Source organism: Cebus imitator, unplaced genomic scaffold, assembly GCF_001604975.1.
Source record: "Cebus imitator isolate Cc_AM_T3 unplaced genomic scaffold, Cebus_imitator-1.0 Scaffold29, whole genome shotgun sequence".
Lineage (NCBI taxonomy): Eukaryota > Metazoa > Chordata > Mammalia > Primates > Cebidae > Cebus > Cebus imitator.
The window spans coordinates 11204747-11225223 of record NW_016107344.1 but is presented as its reverse complement, the minus strand read 5'-3'; the positions used below and the strand labels follow the sequence as shown (position 1 = coordinate 11225223).

The 20477-nt window shown below is 37.0% G+C and overlaps 1 protein-coding gene across 1 annotated transcript in view; it reads right to left on the bottom strand.

The window, feature by feature from the left end:
* The window catches only part of LMO7 (LIM domain 7), a 232038-nt gene that overhangs the window by 19897 nt on the left and 191664 nt on the right, over positions 1 to 20477 (bottom strand). The window contains 10 exon segments of the mRNA XM_037736810.1: positions 311 to 403; positions 1001 to 1105; positions 1381 to 1406; positions 3187 to 3243; positions 4910 to 4970; positions 6016 to 6122; positions 6960 to 7121; positions 8169 to 8283; positions 17426 to 17734; positions 19872 to 20304. Coding sequence (XP_037592738.1) covers positions 311 to 403; positions 1001 to 1105; positions 1381 to 1406; positions 3187 to 3243; positions 4910 to 4970; positions 6016 to 6122; positions 6960 to 7121; positions 8169 to 8283; positions 17426 to 17734; positions 19872 to 20304 — 1468 coding nt within the window.

Sequence of the window (20477 nt, the reverse complement as noted above, 5' to 3'; positions counted from 1 at the left end):
AAAAAAAAAAAAAAAAAAGAGTTTTACCACAAAAAAGCTACACACGAGTGACAAACATGTAACTTAGAAGAGGAAGATGCACTTAAGTTCTATTAACATAATTCGTTAATGATGTACTGCAAAAACTAGGAGAAAGACTGAAACATCCAAGCAAAATTCTAACAAATCAGACCTCACTGGATTTTTCAAAGAGCTACACAGGTGAACATATGGTCAAAGGCAGAGAGAAGTGAAGTGTCTCCTGCTTCTCAGCTAATCCTACCAACAAGGCAAGGAGAAGGAAAACTAAACAGGCATGTTCTAACGCTACCTCATCCAAGTACTTGGAATTCTCTCTCTCCGCCTCCTGTTTGGCCCTTTGCCACTCTTCCTTCAGTTTCTCCTGCTCACGTTGATATTTTTCCTATAAGAAAATATGACATATATTAAAATAACAGATTAACTCTTCACATTAAGAATCTTCTTTATTAGCATTTTTATGATCTCTAAACTTTCAACCTCAAACTTTTCAAGACCATAATTTTATTTTCATAAGCCAACCAGAGTTTAGTCCCTAAATTAGAAAAGAGTGTATATTGAATTAAAATGCAGACACTGGGGTAAAAGATAAGATAGACACAGAATTCAACCTGTATCCACCCTTTACCATGGCTGTAACTCATTAAAGCCTCTAGCAAACCGTAACGGGCTGAATACTCTGCAATGGACCTAGCAAACAGTTTATGGGAACCAAGTCATCACAAAGTCATGCACTTCACACCCCCTAAGAGAGTGCCCTTCATACATGGAGGTTAATAAATAATGATTTTTAAAGGATGATTCTGGAAATCTTCAAAATGGAAAAGTAATTGCTTTATAGAAAATGTACTGCATACAAAAATATTTGTTGGTTGTGAGACTGTTGAGTTTAAAGTTAGTGTCTCAATACTGGTTGACGCCGACTGGTGAAAAGCCATGAAATCCAACCTAGTTTTGACCCATCCACGTGAGCCAGAGCTACCTGCAGTAGGCGGTCCTGTTCCTTCTGCCACCTCTCCTGCCGCTTCCGCTCCTCCTCTTGATCCCAAACCCAGCGGCTCGGGGCACTGACGGTTGGAACTGGAAGCTAACCAGTTATCAGAGAAGAGACACAAATAGAGAACAGCTTCATTAAGTCATCTACTGAACCACTTTTGCACACATAAATTATTCATACCACAGTTTGCTTAAAATGTACCAAGGGAGATCTGGCTTTGTATTTTAAAATAAGTTTTTCAACTTGGAAGGGTAACTCTCTGATAAACTCTTATGCAACTTAAAATCATGGTAAGCACACTACTGTGTACTAACTCAGTCCCACCAAGTTCACCTTATTCCAAATGACAAATGAATGCTACTTACATCAGGAACCACAGAATCGGAGCTTCCTGTGTGGCAGCACATGGGCAAGGAAGAAAAATATACAATGTAAGTCTTCATTCCTATGAAACAATTCCTTTCAGAAACTTCTATCATTAGCTGTCTCTATGCCAGTATACTAAGTGACAATGTTTTTTTGAACAACAGTCAGTAAATCCTTTTTTCTCTAGGTGTAACAGTTCCATCTGTTACCCATCTTTCAAATTCAAAGTTAGTAAAAGGAAGATACAGATGCCAAAATAAACCATAGCTCTAGGTATTAGTGAAGGATCAGTGGATATTTCTGAAGAAGCTTCAAGGTTCTTTTATTAATAAACAGGGCAGTGTCTTATAGTTTGGCCTAATAGGAGAAAAAAAAAGAATTTCAAATGTTACAACATCTACCAAATCCCAATTTTTTACTTGCCGCTACTCAGTTACATCATGACAGCTGCAAGTCACATTTTTCTAGTCTTCTTACTAATGAGTCACCTTTCATAAGCAAGCCTCTGCAACAAACATGTTCAAGGAATATTTCCTTTTTCTGCTCCTAGTATTTGAAACACAAGTATTCAAACTTCATGTATAAACCCATGGGTAAAGTCTCATTCTTCTATTCTTAGGGGACCTACGCAAGTATACCTTTACATAGAACAATGATTATTTAAAAAGTAAAATATCAGAAAATATACTATCATACAGTACTTTTAAATTTTCTTGAAATCTCAGCTGTCAAATAAATTATTCACAATTTTTTAAAGAAAATTGCTTTGAGACCTAGAAAAATTTTCTTCCCTAGAATAGCCTGTTGAAGAAAAGTGGAAGAAAATTAGAACAGAGGAAGAAAAGGAATTGCTTTATTTTAGCCAGTTTTAGCAAGGAGTATCATAATGTTTCAGTTAAATAGCCATAGACAAACAGGAATTTTATTTTAAAATATCAACCAAAACCACTAAGGATACTGACACAAACAGACTTGCATAGCCAGTAAGTTATTTCTGTTTATGGTCAAAAAGAGACCTTAATCCAAAGGAAAGATATTAGGTGATTAACACGAAATATACAAACTCAGTAAGCACTGTGTTATAAGACATGACTATTACTTTTAAGTTCTTAGTAGCAAAACAGAGCTTGAACAGCATTCATGAGAGAGAGCATTGGGCAAACGTTACAGGGAAGCAAATGTCACATGCACAGCACATCTTGAGGCAGCCCTGCCCAATTACACCAACACAGAGAATCTCAAAGTGCACCTGTTCTCAGATGCCACCAAAATGTATTTACTCTGCATTTACTTCAAAGTCAACAGGGCAATCAAATCAACACTCCAAAGCCACCAACCCATAGCAAAAATAACTCTTCTTTATTAAGAGTATTTTCCATAACCAAAAACAGGTTAGAGTTTTTAAAAACTCAGCAATTGCATGTTGGTGTAATCTAATATTAGGCAATTTATAGTAAGCAGTAAGGCTTAAATGAAATTCCTCATTTCTTACTGTTACCCAGTGGAAAGAAGTGTTAAGAGCATCTCCCCCCGCTTTTTTTTTTTTTTTACAAAGTTGAAAAAAAAAAGTAAAACCTTTAGAGGTATACAAAGGACACACAAAGACCCATTACCACAGAGGTAGACCCATGAGCTGTAAGAAAAGCCTGATGACCCTAGGGAAAGAATGGAAATGGATTATGCTGGTTGGTCATAATGACACACAAATTGAAGAGGCTCAGTGCCCAGCACCACAGACCAGGAGGAGGAGTGGAGTATGAGAACAATTCCATGAAAGTGCATGAATTGTTAGCTTTGTGGTTTACCTTGTTCAAAAAATTGTGATCGCCTTTTTAAATTTTTCAAAGAAATGGATTCAGATGCTAGTTGAAAAAAAAATAAACACCATGTCATTCGTTTTGATTTCTCACCACTGGGAAATTAAATGATACTTGATATACCTTTCCAATCTGTAGCAAAACATTTTAAAAGAGGACAAACTGATAGCCATAGAAGATATAGATTATTTCAAGGCTCAGGGACACACAATTTTAGTAGCCTACACTACATTCAAATTAGAAGAAACAAATATTTATATTAATAAATTTTAGCACACAGCATCATAGTTTCACAGCTATGTAAAGCCAAAGTACTATCTTCCATGCTACGTCACACTGTTTTGGGGAAAAGGAAATTAATAGTTTTTGCTTAGGTTAATCCATAATCTTGTCTGCTACATGGAAAACTGTCTGTAACAGTTTTCACAACATTTATGAATAAGAAGTGAAAAGTAATAGTGAAGAAAACAAAAAAAAATGATACCCAGAGAAAGATCAAATAAAACCAAATAATAAAGTTACAACATTCTTCTAAGTAGAATTTTTTGACCTAGTTTCCAAGATCTGGTAGCTACTAATATTAAGTAAAGCAAATGGAGTTCAGCCAAGAAAACAAAAGAAAAACATTCTGACTTCTTCCATAGATCTGTCAAAGACTACGGCGTAAAATATATATGCGATTATTACTTGACACTAGTTAGTGGTTACTTATCTAAACAAAACCTTCCAATGATAGGGCCCACGTAGAGTCCCCTAGTCATCAACGAGCTAGATGTCTGATCAGCTATCTCACCTGAGCCACTGCAGAACAGGACCTGGGCGCTTTACATGTAACATTACAGAGAAAAATAAGCAAAGTTTGCTTCAAAAACGTCTTTGATAAAGAATGCAACTGAAAACAAAATGTAGTCACTTCTATCTATCAGAAATGAAATACGAAATTAAATAATCGATAAGAAAAGGGAAATTTATATATTTAGGTTGGCTTTAAGATCATGTATTATAAACTGTCAAATGTAGATTTAAAGCCACCAAAGCACTGTGAAAACCCAGTCCCATCCTTGGCAGTCTAGGTTCACGGCAGAAGTCTCACCTTCTTTGTGTTTCTTCCCCTGCCTACATTGACTGGGTCTATTCTTATTTTTCTGTGTCCAAGGAATTGCACACAACGTATGGCAGCTAAATTATTTCTGGATGGGCAGAAGAAGGAAGATAGAGATAACTCCAAAATTTCCCTAGATACTTTACCTTCTTTTTCATTACAAATGGGTACCTCTGCTAACGACTTCATTGCCATTAGCATTTCCCTCTTATGGCTAACTGCCTTCAACTTGTCCCTTTCACAACAATAAAGAAGAAAGGAAACTTCATTCATAGTTTCATGCTTAACTAAGATTCCCTGTTGCCAGCATACCATAGCAAGAAAGCTGACAGCCTCGGGAAAACCAGTCTTGCTTACTTGACTTAGGCAGGCACTCAAAGCTCCGGAACATGCTGCCAAAGCTTTGTTTGCAGTTCCTGAACTGTTCAGCACTGGAACTGAACGCCCTTCCACCTGGCTGCAATTGGATCTGTGTGCTAACCTTTTACGTTTCAACTTGCAGCAGATCAGTTTTTCTTTCACTCACAGATATTAATTTTTAGAATAGCAGAACTTGAGTGCTATGTCTTTTCCTGTATTATAAATGTAAGTTATAATACTGATATTTACCTTTTGATTCAAAAGCATTGCTTTCATCATGAATTCCATTGATTTCTTTGGATTCAATATTCTGGAAAGGATAAAAGTGCTAGTTAATATTCTCTCCAGTTGGACTTTGGGCTTAAATAATGCATTTCTCATTAGTGAATATATATTTTAACAATATGAATTTCTCGAGATATTGATCCATTTCTTACAGTCTTTTACATGTAGTAGAAACTTAAATTTTTTCATTATACTTCAGTATTTGTGGCAGAATTAATGACCACAGGCATGGATGATTTTAAGTTGAACCAATCATTAATTTTCCAAGAAATCAAATCAACTGGATAATCGTTAGTCCATTTGGCTTTTATTTATGAGTACACAAAACAGTCATATTGGATTATCAAACATTTAAACCTTTCTTATACAATGCAGTAAGATTTCTTTATTAAATAAAAGGAGTTACTTGGACTTGATAATAAAAATAACACAATCTAAGAAGTGAGTATAAGTGCATAATATTTAGTTGAAATTTAAATGTATTAACTTAAACAATTTGTATAACTAAAAACCGCATTACTTTAAAGTCTATATAAAAAAATTCCTTTGAAACATAGAAAAATTTCTACATTATATTTTTGATCAAATTAATGAAACTGATTTCTCTTAACCACGTACGTAAGTCTACCCATCAAATTCATCTATACAAAAACTAAAAATGCTTCATGAACTTTTACATTACACCCAACTATTACATTTATTTGCCAGTCAAGACTAAGGAATGCATAAAGAAGTTATAGTGTATAATTTTACATAATTGCTACTTTATGCTCACAAAGATCTTAGAGGTGGGTCTAATGATGAAAGACTGGTGGAAAACACCTGCAAAACAATATTATGGGATCTTTTGGTTTTACCATTACATAATTCACAACTACTGTGTGAGGAATACCTATGGTTTTCAAAAATATATTTTACTATATCTCTTTACTGTATGTTACCTTATTCAATCATTTACATTTTAAAGGTCGTATCAAAATTGCACAAACAAAATAAATTATTTTCTTCCGTACACAATTCTAACAGCTGCCTTGCTCCACACCACTACTCCTACTTCTCTAGATACTCACAGAACTCTGAAGGCTTTCGGAGAAATCAGTTGTTACAGACAGATTTGAAGATTTTTCTGAGTTGTAAATTCCAGAAGTTGCATCAATCCACTTTGTTTCAGGTGAACCTATAATTTTGGTAGCCATACTGGTGAGATTGAGGGTTTTATGCCGTATAAATGGTAGGGAAGGTTGGTCTTTGCCCCAGTCTGATTGGCACATGAAGATCAAATGAGTACATATAAATGGTGAAGTGGAAAGAATAAAGTCATTGAATACACATATTTTTAAAAATCTACATAGACAAGACAAATCAGACAGTGTGTGAAATCAATCAAGAGTTTAGGGCTTTTTACCAACAGACCACCTTCCTAAAACACAAGGGTTAAATCATGTTAGTAATGAAAAAACTAGCAAATTTGCTGAACCTTTCCCAAAGACCAGGAAAGAGATTTTATGTTGTTATCATAAGCTGATAGGTCCGTGGAGGCTTAATGCCCTTTCCCATCTAACCTCTGTAACTAAGAAACACGTTAATGGAATGCACATTCAAAGTTATTTGAGCATAAACAGGAATATGACCTACCAGGCTCTCTCTCATACCAATATGGTTATGATGCTGCAGAGAAAGTTAAATCATAGCATAATTCTTAATACTCAGTATTTTAAATAACTCCTGGATGCAGATACATTTGTCTTCAATCGATATTTGCTTTCAGTCAGAGCAGTATATAAATCACTCAATAAATAATGTAAAATTCAGTAAATTTGCTAGTGAAAAGTCCAGACAGAATATTCAAAGGGGGAGGGTTCAAGATTTGTCACGACATGACTACAAAACACCTTTAATGCCAAAGCATAAGTAAAGTGAAAAACATAAAGTTACTGAAGCCAACTGTTAGAAGCACTTGCCAAGGGCCAAGCCCCAATTTCAAAGGCCAGACACGGTGGTAACACAAACTCACCAGCCTTTCCATAGCGCCTCACATCCATCACTAGGTTTCCAGTTTCTTGAGCCTTAGCCATGGTTTCCTCCCACTTTTTTGTATCCTTATATGGAAACTTGACGTTGTTAATAGCAATAATTTCATCATCTACCTGTAGCTGAGAAAATTCTGCTGGGCTACCTAAAAATGCAAAACAAATTAAACAACCAGCTGGGAAAAATTCCACATGTTCTACTAGTTGCTGCTTTAAGCTTAAGAAAAATGACTCAACTTCAATTAACAATTTCTCTCTTTTTCAGGTGGAGAAAGGTTACTACCTTTTTAATATTGAGTATCTAAGTACAACATGCAAAGCATTAGAGTTAGTTTTTAAGTTCTATAGAATGCATCTTTGTTAAGAATTGAAGGAAAAATATATTCAATAAAACTTTTTTATTAACCTCCCAAGAACAAAAAAAATTAAGTAATTCTTAAATTTGAAATGTGAAATACACTGCATTTTAATTGAGCTTGCAAAACAGATACATTTTGGAATGGAGCAGAAGAAAACATAGCTATTTAAAACTGCTTAAAATTACTCCATAACTAAAATACCATTATCTAACTAAGGCAATCTTAAGATGTAAAAGAAATAACTGGTGTTAACATACAACTTTATATAGCTGAAATATGTAAAAAATAAAAGTAAAAATAAAGGCACTCCTCTTAGATACAACAGTTTCATTTTAATTTTAGGCCTTGTAATGTTTTGCAAAGAGTTCCCAGGCTTGACATGGTATAGACCTGGATGGTGGAGGGGTAATCCTTTTGCAGAAGTCCTGAAGACTTCATAGGCAATGTATATTAGAGCACTCAAAAAAAAATCACCTTATTAAATAGCACATATACATCTACTGCAAAGTATGGCTGATCATGGCAAGTTCTTTCTGAATCTTAAGTGCTATTAGTATTTCCAAATATAATATCCAAAATGGACAAAATCTGTAAAATCACAAAATTAAGACTCTTCAAAACTAAAATGAATTAGGCAAGAATAATAAACAATTATGGAATTTGTAACCCCAACTAATAATCTCAGGGAAGCAGATGTATCCTGTGGCCTTAGAGTTGCATTTTTCACACGTTTTCTCCTCCTATGTTAAATAGACTAATTTCTGTGGTCCCCAACCCCACAATGAAAGATAAAAAAGGAGAAGAAAGTTCAGTAGAGCTGAATATATCATTTACCTGCTTCAACTGATGCTACGAAGAGCCCAGAAACATCCCATTTTATTGTAAACCCAAAGTCAAGACTCTTCCCAGGCGTCTGGTTTATGCTGATTCTCATATCACTGAACTGATCCTGAAAACAAAACATGAAACGCTAGTATCAGGTGTTCCTGGCAGCCACATGGAGGAAAGTCTATCCATGTAAGAAGGAAGGCTGCATGCTAGGTATACTTGAATCATTTCATGATAAACTAGAAGTTTCATTGTTTCTTCCTTGGGTTGGTAAAGCTTTCATTTATATAAATAGCACCATGTTTATTCTTTTTCTGCTAAAATAAGGAAAATCTTATTGCCTATACATCTTTTTCTTCATATTAATAATGTAAATCAATTAGCCGTGGACAAGCTTAGGTTTCTGCCCACTGTACAATTAGGTCTAATATATAGGCCATGTATTCATTGCCCAGAAATAAGTACAGTGATTTCAATCATTTATTCAAAAAGGACCACCAAGCTTTTAAAAACTACCCCCAATACTTGACATATTTATCTGAATAACTTCAAGTGGTTCACAGACACATAATTTAGCCTCCAGTAGCATCCATTAGGACTGGTACCACTGCCCAGTGGGCATGTGAAGTTTGGCAAGGCATTTTTGCTTGCCCAAACGCCACGTGAAGATTTAGTGTTTAAGATGTAGCTATCCTAAATGCTGCAAAATGCAGAACTATGTCAATTGTAAGGAATTACTCCGTAAGATACCAAGAGAGTCCCCTATTGACACATCCTGAGCCACAGACCATGACTTCCTCGAAATAACATCAGCCCATAAGCCCCCGAAAACAACAGCCTCTTGAACAAAAGGTATAATTACTCCCATTGCTATCATTATACTACCCAATAAATTCTGAATTCCATGGAACTTAAACTATTTTCTAAACCAAATGTTTCAAGTTTTACAGTATACTGTCTGTGCAAACCTTCAGTTCTTTTGTAATTTACATATTTTGTTTTGAGTGAGCAACAGACAGATCTTAATATGAATTTATGAGATTAGTGCTTCAGCTCTTTGTTTCCTAATCATAAAAAACTTAGACTTACCTGTTAGAATTCTTCCTAAACCTGTTTTACTTTCCAGAAAAAGACCTACCAATTATTCGTTTTAATTTGGCAGCTAAACCTAACCCAATGACCAATTGGGCAATTCATAAATCGTTCTGCCTAAGTTTTTCTACCCATAAAACAAGTTTAAAACAAGTGGCAATATTCTGAGAAAAAACTAGGATAGTACATGCCATGGTTTGGATGTGATTCATCACCAACAAAACTCACATTAAAATTTAATGGCCAATGTGGTGGTGTTGGGAGGTATTACCTTTAACAGGTGTTTGGGTCATGAAGGATCTGCCCTCATGAAGGGATTAATGCAGTCTCATGGGAGTACGTTCTCACTCTAGCAGGACTGAATTAGTTACCACAAGAGCAGGTTGTTATAAAGTGAGGTTGCCTTGTGTTGGGTCTCTGCACACACCACTTGGCTTTCTGCTCTTCCATCATACTGTGACACAGCACATGGCCCTCACCTGAAGCCAAGCAGATGCCAGTGCCATGCTCTTGGACTTTCTAGCCACCAGAACCATGAGCCAGATAAACCTCCTCTTTTCTTTATAAATTACTCAGCCTCAGGTATTCTGTTATAGCAACATTAAATGGACTAAGACAGTACATAATAATTTAAAGGAAGGCATTAAATAAAAGATCAAGAATTTACTACTCCATATGGATATGCAGAAGTACTATGACATTTCACTCATTCAACTGTTTGACATACATTGATTGTTTACTCTGTAGAAAACACAATACTTAGCACTGTGGGAAATAAAAATAAATTAGGGCTGATTCTTGCTCCCAAAATATAATTGTTGATTTTTCAGTGGGTATAGGATTTTTAGGTTTCAGCAGAAAGTCTTTTGTAAAGCAGTTTAAATGCAGAAATGCAGATGTAGTCATAATACTCGCTAATAATCACCTGATGAATGCCAATCTGAAGAATATAATAAAACTCTGCTAAGAATAGCAAAAATTACTGGTTGTTTCTATTCCCTAGCCAAAACCACCATACACTTAAGTTAGAGATGACTCAGTGAAAATAAGTGGTCATCTTCACCACTCTTACAAAAAAAAAAAATCTGACTTAGAGCCAATTAAAGTGCAGAATCTATTTGCTGTATAAGAAAGAGAGACAAATCAGAGGTTACATATTCAAAACACTGATGTTTTCTAGTTTGAAGAATAAAAGACAGGATGGAGTCTTAATAAATAATCTCAAAGTACATAAAAAATATTTTGTGGGAGACGGCAAGTGAACATTATCCTTTTCTACCAAATATAGGATCAAACAGAATGAGCTTAAGCCCTAGAGGGAAATGTCTCACTCTTATATTAAATTGGAAATACTGTCTCATGAAGGACTATACTTACCTTAGAAACAAAGAAATCTCTACTTAAACATCTTAAATATTAATAAAAGGGCAGATAACCATCTCCTCTTTGAAAGCGTTAACAGAAAGGACAGCGTCCCTGTGGCTACAGGCAGGCAGACTGTTGTGTCAGTTGCTGGATAGACATGGGCAAAGAGGAGAGAGCCACATGGGCAATTACAGGTACATTTCTCTCATTAACCAGGTGACCACATGCATGTCACTGGGCCTGGTAAAGCTTCTCTTTCATAAAGATACTGATTTTCAATTTTGGTTTTAAGTAGCCTACTTTCAAGTCAAAGTCTTGTGCAGACTGCCTCTTTCCAAACCAATATACGGAAAGGATTAAAGTGAGTGGCTGTGGTTTCAAAGTAGGGGTTCCAGAGCCCCACTTGTGTGGCCTTCCCCTTATGGCAGTCTTGAGGCATCTCTGTTCAAGCCCATGTTCTTACGGTAAATTATTCCTGGAACTTCTTGCAAGTGAACATATCTATAATTACATTCAAGTATAAATTGTTCAACAATTATTTCAGGAAGGATTTCAACTTCGTTATTTTTCTCTGCAAGGTATATGCCAAGTGAGTACCCTACAAAGAATCCAGGCTTCAGAAGATAATAATGGCAACATCATCTTTGAACTGGATGGAACAGGAATATAAATTATTGGGGGAGATCTAGATTCCTGATGACTGATAATGAACTATCCAAGTGGTTTCAGTTGTTCATGCCAGAAAAGATAAGGCAGTTGTCTATCAACATCTCAGCATATACAATAAAAATTTCACTCAAATTATGTACAACGTGAGCAGAAGTATCCACTGAAAGTTCAGATGGCCCCACCAACTGTCAGACTGATGACTGATGAAACAGAAGTACAAGACTCTACATTTTTAAACAAAAACATGAGGAGGGTCTGGAGTCCCAAAGGTAACATTTATTTCTGCTAAATCTGTTGAATTAAGATTTTCATGTCACCATAGATAGGATTTAATTTAAAAAACAGGGCCAATCTTAAATGCCAAATCAGAAAGCTACATTTCTCAAATTTTTTCTATTAGACAAATGTGTTAAGGGAAGCCTACTTAGTTGATAAAATTAACCCTAAAAGTAAATCTGAACTGTAAAATCAGGAATATCAGAGGAAACATATAATCTTTGAATTTGTATACATATAGTTCTTTAGTGTCTTTCTTTCAGAGTCTTACTGGAATGAGAAAATGAATTGAGTAGCCCTCAAATCTTGGTCTTTCTCTCTAAATCCTTCATTCCACTGCAGCAGGTAGTGTTTCTATAATACACCCATCACTGTCCTCATCCCATTCAAGATTATCTTCTACCTACCAAATGCATCTTGAGTTTGCATCCCTCCAGGCACTGCCCACTATTCTTGCTTTCTGGGAAACAATCTTCTAAAGTCACCTATTATCTCCATTTCTCCAGCCTTCTTTCCCATGTCTCTTGCCACTCAGTTTAATGAGCATGTTCCTCTTTTCCTCTTCTCTTTTCATTGTGTCGTTTGTTCCTTAGTCAGTCTCTAACCTCTCCGACTATATGCTTTTCTGAGCAACCTCCAATGTCCAAGTCCAACAATTTGAAAATTAAATTCATTATCTTCCTCCCAAACCTGTTCTTCTACCTCTTGTTTTACATATTTTGGTTAATTGCATCAATAGCTCATCAGATGCCCAAGTTAGAAACACTGGATTCTTTCTAGGCCTCTTTCTCCTTCCTTCCCCTAACTGTTCCGCACTCAAATATGACAATCCCTATACCCCTACTGTCTACCATACACACTTACATTTCACAAAGTTCTATCAAGTCCATAATCCATCTTGAATCATCCCCACTTTGCCACCCTCCCTTGGGTTATCATCCTAGCTCAGGCCATTATCTCCTCTAAACTCCTATGGTTACCACGGCTAACTGGCTCTCTTGCCTCCAGCCCTTATTTTGTTAATTGTCCACACAGCTGCCAGAACTTTAGTTATAGAGCATGCTATTATATCACACTCTGTTTTTAAATTGCTAGTAGCTCCTTACTGCCCTACTTGGAAGATTTCGAACTCTACATTTTAGTTCTGGTAAGTTTCAATAAACATATAATACCACCTTTCCTCAAAATGATTTCAACGATGATTTTATCTTTATAGACAAAAAGACATTTCAGCCCCCAGTGGCTTTAAAATCCTAAAGACACAGCAAAGTCCAAATAAGTCAACATGTGTTCTCTTAACTGTACATAAGGCAGTCCTCAAACATGAGCCTGTCATATTTCAAAAAACCTTCACATCAGATCTATCGCAGTTGTGGCCAAGGCATTTCACCAGCCTGGGGCAAGTTATATAACTTTCAAATTTCAAGTACTTCCTTGGTAAAAATGGGGCTAATACACCTACTTTGCCGGGTTATTGAGACAATTAAATGAAACACTTAAAAGGTGTCAAGGCACACATGACTGATGCCCAGTAATTGCCTTCTTTTTCCCATGGAAGCAAATGTTAAACATAATACCCATGCTGGCTAAGCAGTTTCCAGATCAATTAAAGAAAATCCCATTTAATTCTCAAATACTTAGCTCTAAAGCCAAGAAAATTCGGTCAGCATTCAGTGAACATGTACAGATCCAGCCACTGCCCTGAGGAGGAGGAAGGGAGGGTTGTGTTCCACCCTCACGGAGAGCAGGTTCTAGTGAAGGCGAGAAGCAAGCAAAAGCTTAGCTATATCCAAAGTGTCACCAAGCGTGGGGCTGAGACCAGGAAATGGACATGCAGAAAGGTTCCTTCCTTCCATATGTGTCATCCCATTTAGGGGCTACTGCTTTAAAAAATCTGGAGCAGAGTTTCTGGAAAGTGGATTTGTAGAGGGTTTGAAAACCTAGAGCTCTGAGAGGACAGAAAAAAAAAAAAAAAAAAAAAAAAAAAAAAAAAAAAAAAAAAAAAAAAAAAAAAAATAAAAAAAAAAAAAAAAAAAAAAAAAAAAACAGAAACCTGTAGGCAAGACCAACTTTGGGGAGAATCATGAAAACCGCATCTGCATGTGGAGGGGGGTGAGGGACTCCAGGAGTCACACTCCCTCTTCTTTGCCTTGGTTCACCTCCAGAATGAGCTTGGCAGCTGGGATTGGCAAGAAAGGTAGAGAAAAAAGCAAAACTACAAGAGAAGAAAGGAGGCAAAAAGAAGAGAGAAGGACAAAACCCACAGCTCAGCTATGAGGATGAAAAGGAAATTCCTATGGGCAGATTTTAAATAAGACCATATTAAGTTCTTTCCTTCATTATGATTTTCCTATTTATGGCACATGCCACCTTATTAGCACAATTCTGAGAGGCTCTTAACTAGTCTCTGCTTCCAGACTTGGCTTCCCTAAAATAACTCTAGGGAACACCACAGTGCTTACATTCCTAAAACAACCCTTAATCTTCAAATGCCCACACTAAAGAACCAATAAGGACTCTAAATTACCTGCCTGATCAAGTTCATACTTCGGCCTAGTAATCAAGGCCTTGAATACAGTTCAAGTCAGTAAAACTTAAGTGCCAATTATATGTAAGAATGTACAAAGAATATCAGTGAAGGAGGAACACGTAGCTATATGGGACAAGGAAGAATTCAGTGAGTGAAACTTTTCAAGGGTACGAAGTTTGATTCCAGTGGGAGAGGGGTGATAGCTTGTTTCATGAAGGAAGTGGTCCTCCTGGGCTTTTGAGGAACAGTAGGACTTCAAAAGGCAGAGATGTGTGAAATAAGCATCTTCAAATGGGGAGCAATGATGAGCTCCAGAAAGTACAGGACGTATCCAAGAAAAAGCAAGCAGCCATATGCAGGAGAGTCACCTCTCTTTCCCAGGACATAGCATGATAGCATAACGTGATACTAAATCTTGAGTCAGACTGCCTGGGTTCAAATCCTGACTCCACTTGGTACCCTGCACTGCCTTTAACAAGTAACATGCCCATGCCATGCCTCAATTTTAATAAAATAGGGATAATCATGATAGTCAACACTCGGATTGTGGATTACTTCACAGGGCTGATGTGAGGATTAACTAAGATACCTCCCTGAGAAGCCTGGTTGGCACATAATAAGCATGCTACCATCAGCTATGGCTGCACTACAAAGGGAATGAGAGATATTAGTGCTTCCCTGAGCACTACGAACTTCTTTCAGCAAACCACACAGAGCCACTAGAGGCTTTGGAGCAGAGAAATTACTGAGTCCAACCTGGCATCAAGTTAATCTGATGCCAGTCTTGTGTAGTACACACTAACACCTGTGACTATGTGCACAGATAGGAAATAGCATAGTAGAAGCCAGAATAGAAACAAGTATAACACCAGCTGCGCATGGTGGCTCACATCTGTAATCCCAGCACTTTTGGAGGCCGAGATAAATGGATCCTTTGAGCCCAGGAGATCGAGAGCAGCCTGGGCAACATGGTGAAAGCCTATCTCTACAAAAAAATACAAAAATTAGCCAGGCGTGGTGACATGTGCCTGTAGTCCCTGGTACTCAGGAGGCTAGGGTGAGGATTGCTTGAGTCCACTGCACTAAAGCCTGGCAACAGAGCAAGACCCTATCTCAAAAAAGAAAAGAAAAGAATAACATCGGGGGGGTATGGAGGAAGAACGAAAGGGCAGTGCCAGCAAAAGTGCAAGGTATGGAAGAGAAAAATGACCTGAAGAACATTCTTTTACAAACCTACCAAAACATTCAGATGATCAGCCACATGCTCCTCTTGATTCTGCTACCCTCTGATCACCTAGAGTCACAGTGTCTGAATGACGTCTGGGGGAGCGTTGCACAGGCCCTCCACATATTGCTCAGCTGTCATACACATTCACAGCCTTCCCTCGAGGCCGTAGGCTCCTTCTGAGACAAAGGCAGTGGGGTGGTACAGAAGCTACGGCCCCAGTGGCACAGAAATGGACACACCAAGCATCAGAGATTGGTAAGTCACCGTATGAATTACGTCTACGTTAAAGAATTCCAATGGCTTCCACTGTCATCAGGCCTAATTTTTCTTGGTGGAATAGCATCTCAAGTTTGGGAACAAAGAAGTATACACCCATTAATGATGAAAGCCGAAACAGTGCCACATTAATTGAAGCTCCTCTGAATTGCAATAACCTGAGACACACCTACACACCACACTTAGCCTCTGTTCCTTAATCCACACTTGCAGTTAGTCAGCCACCTCCCTGAGGGAGGTACCGACACCCAGCATGCAGCGCCTGATTCAGGCTGCTTTGTTGGATTTACTATTTGAAAAAGGTCAAGGCAAATATCCAAATCCGTGAAACAAGCGACACTTTGCTTCTGCTTTTATTATTCATTCACTGGTACCTTATGTTCCCCAATCATAACATAGCATAGGCTGTTGTTCTCCTCAACTGAGACTTAGGATATTAATTATATATTTCCAATTCCTTCAACATGTAATGATAGTTTGCAACTAACTATTTCGGCAAGCTGAAGAAACTGTTTTTAGATACATGCCTGTAAATATGCAAGGGAAAAAAAACAAAAGAAATATACCTAGATGTTAACAATTACCTCTAAATGATGGAATCATCAGGAATTTAAATTATTTATACTTTCCTGCATTTCCAAATTTTCTAAAGTACATAGTACCTTATAACTAGAAAAAAAAGTTTAAATTTCTTAAGTTTTCCCACACAAATAAAAACTCAATAATAATAAATACGAAATGCCAAATAATCTCACGTCATTTCATTAATATAACTTAGGACAAGTCGTGTGTGTGTGTGTGTGTGTGTGTGTGTACACACACACACACACACACACACACACACACACACACTCTCTCTCTCTCTCTCTCTCTCTCTCTCTCTCTCTCTCTTAATGTTTTGCAGGGCAACAGGGAATACTAAAGCAAGCCAAAGAACCACGAAAGCTCCTCCATGCTAAGGGGTTCATTCAACTATCAAATTGCTTAGCAAGAATTTTTCTAAGAAAGAGCTTTCTGTTCACCAAAGACTTTCAGTATGTTTTATAGGTAGGCTACAAAGAACATTTATTACCTAATCATTCTCTAAGAAGTCATCTATTAGAATTTTAAGAAGGAAAAACCACACACATCCCCAATCATTCATCACCTGATGGTATATTTTGTTTGGACTCCAAATGTTGTGGAATACAATTGTCATTTTATAACAAGCCTTGATAGTCCCATTAAGAGACAAGAGGCCATCAAAAATTATAGATGTTCTAAAGTATGAAATAGTATTAAAAGTCACTAGAAGATTAAAATAATCAAAAAAGAAATGCCACGTCCCTAGAGGCCAGCACCTTACCTATCATGTGCATCAATTTTTCCTTGTGGCCTGTTAAGTTCCCTGGGAAAGGACTTCTGTCACCCAAAGTCACCCAAAGCATGCAGACTCATGTTCAGCTTCCCTGGGGCAAGAATGAGGCACAACCAGACTTGCATCTAAAACCTTTAAAGTGACAATTGTACCTGAAACCTGGGACTAAGGGGCACTAGCAGTATAAGGCCACAACTACTGAAATGTGGAATACAGAGAAAACACCAGCCAAATCCCAAGGAGGCTGGTGCACAAAGTCTCCATAGTCTCATAGCACAAGTGTTATCTGGATCTACGTACTCGGAGTAGAAAGAGACAGACTTCCACCAAGATCTGTTCAAAATAAACCATTATATCATTTTTCACATTTTTAGCCCAGATTAACACGTAGAGGTTTGAGGTTTGAGACAAGCTTCCAGATTTAAATGCATGTCTGAGCCACAGATGATAAAGAACTTTCCCAAACTCACCTGGGATGTTGAGACTTCTCTTTGGGGGGAGTTTTCCCCTTCTCCAGATTCAGACATTAAATCAAGGCCAGATGTGGAAGACAACGTGGCTTTAGAAGTGGCAGCCTGGTCTTGGGAAAGAGATGAGAAGGGGGATGTAGGAGAGGGCAGCCTTGTCACACCTTCTTCTGTTGCAGCTACCTCTTTCTGGCTAGATGAGCTTGAAGCCAGTTGGTTTACGTCCAGGTTTGGTGCAGGGGTGCTGACCACAGTGTTTTGAGTTCTCTTAATGTCTTCGACATCTCCATTATACTTCCAAGCATCATCCATCTAAATAAGAAAAAATCACTTTAAACTTGATATTCTGTTATCTTTATTTCTGTTTCTAAAAGTTAATTATTAAATTAATATTTGAAAACTAAAATAACATACCTCCCACAGTAACATAGGTATTGCTAAAAGCTTGGACTGAGTTCTTTTACACTAATAAACACACATGTAGTAGGGGAAATTGTTTTAGCAAAAGCATTCATATCACATACAAACTTCTGAAATTTGCTTTGCTTGTTTACTCCAAGCAAACATCTTAAGCATTAAATTTCCACTGAATCTAAACTGGCACAAAATAAAATTGCCGTGTGTTTGTGTGTGTGTGTGTGTGTGTGTGTGTGTGTGTGTGTGTGTGTGTGTCTTATGTGCAGTTTACACAACAAGATGGTGTAACTCCAACCTCTGTACAAGTTCACCAACATTTTGCTCTTCAGAACAGACTAAATGAACTGAGAACGTTTTTTACCATGTAAGAACTGGGGAATGATGAGATTCCCCTTGACTGAGAGCCAAAAGGTCTCAGTGATGTGTGTGTGTGTGCATATATATATATATATATGCGCATGCACACACACACACACACACACACACTTTACACACTTTAATTCTGGGGTACATGTGCAGAATGTGCAGGTTTGTTACATAGGTATACACATGCCGTGGTGGTTTGCTACACCCAACACCCCATCATCTACATTAGGTATTTCTCCTAATGCTATCCCAGTCTTGGTGTCCTGTTGATCCACTCCAGGTCAACAGATAAAACTCTAACCAGTCCCTTTACTTTCTGAATATTCTGTAGTATGGACATCAACAATTTATTCATTTGATGTGCATTTAAAGTTGCTTAAAATGTTCTGTCACTTCCAAAAATACTGCAACAAACATCCATATCTCTTTATAATTGGAATTTTCATTTTTATAGCACAGATTTCCAAAAGTAGGCTTGCTGGAACAAAAGTTTTATATATATATATAGTTTCTAGAAATAATTGTAGCAATACACTCCCAAAGTAATGTATGAGAACATCTGTTTCTCAGCATCCTTGCCAACGCTAGACATTTTCAATGTTTTAAGTCTATATGACTCTGATGGGTAAAAAGTCATACGCCTCATTTTTGTTCCAGGGAAGCTGAACATACTTCTGTGTGCTTTGCTACCAGCCATTTGAATCCCCTCTCTCTTGAAATGGCCACTACTTTTCTATATTCACTTTTCTAGTGCTTTTCCTTACCCATTTGTGGAAACATTTTCTGTCTTAGAGATATTTACCCTTTACCTATAATCCATTTTGGTAATATTTGTCTGAGTCTATATATATATATATATATATATATATATATATATATAGTCTTTTGACCATGTAAAAGGGGTCTGCCATGAAATTCTACATTCAGGAGTTTCCCAGTTAGCCTAGGCAGGCTTCTCTCACCCCAAATATTCAATTTTTTATACTCTTTTAGAGTTTAGGATTGTACATTAGCAGAGCTAAAAAAAATCTGAACATTAATCATAGGACTGTGTTGCTGCCTTTTGCATAATTCAGATTAACACATTCATTGTCAGATATGGTAACACTTTATTCTCAGGAAAAATGCTTCAATATTCTCTATCTTCAAAATCTGGTGTTAATGGAAATACATATATATATAAACAATAAGATGTATTCTAATCATTATATTCAAACATATCAAGTTCTGATGAAGTAAGAAATCTGAAAAAAGCAGAAATTTGTACATAAGCACCTGAAAATATCTAGGCTAAACCACATGAAATTGCTGTTCTGTAGGTCAAGAAGAACAATCATACCAATAACTTCATACTTTTCAACCTAATAATTTACAAAAGGTACATCTAAAACAAATGACATTATAAAATAATACTCTGCCTTAGAATATATCTTATTCATTCTTTAAAATGTATCAGCCCTATTTTCACAGAATTGAAAGTTTAATAAATTCTGTATCATTGCTATATCTTGTGTTAAATTTGCATTGAATTGGCATAAAATAAAATTTCCTTATATATGTTATGTATAGTTTACACATCAAGTTGATATAACCCCAACCTCTGCACAAGTTTACCAACATTTTGCTCTTCAGAAAAAACTAAATGAACTGAGAACATTTTTTTTACCGTGTAAGATCTGGGGAGTGATGAGATTCCCCTTGTCTGAGAGCCAAAAGGTCTTGGTGTGACCACAGATGTTAACCTGGCTGTATCAGTTTTCTGGTAACTTCTGGGGAGAGAAGCTGAAACACGAGTCGACTCCATTTGGGTGCTCAGTGAACGCAGAGAAGACAAAGAGGCTGGACATTGTTCCTCCGTGGAACTTTGGGAAGGAAACTGAATTTCAGTAGTTACACTGTCCTCTCTTTCTGCAAAAATGGCAGAATCTTCTTCAGGAATTTCTGAAGGATGAGTTGTTCCCTTCTCTTCTACTCTCTCACTCTGGTAACTTGCTTCTGACATCATCAGTCTTGGGGGTCGCTTTTCCTCATCCAGCACATCATCAAAAGAATACATTCTCCTCCTCGATGGAATCGTAGACTTTTGATTTTGGGATTCCCTTAGCAGAAAGAAATGCACCATCACCACAAAGATACGCATTTGACTCAGAGAGGTGGAGAGAGAGTAACACATAAAATGGACTGGGAATAAAAAGCTGTTAAACTTCACACAAGAATCAATGCAACACTTACAGAGCATAAAGATGTAATTATCTTTTTTTTTTTTTTTTTT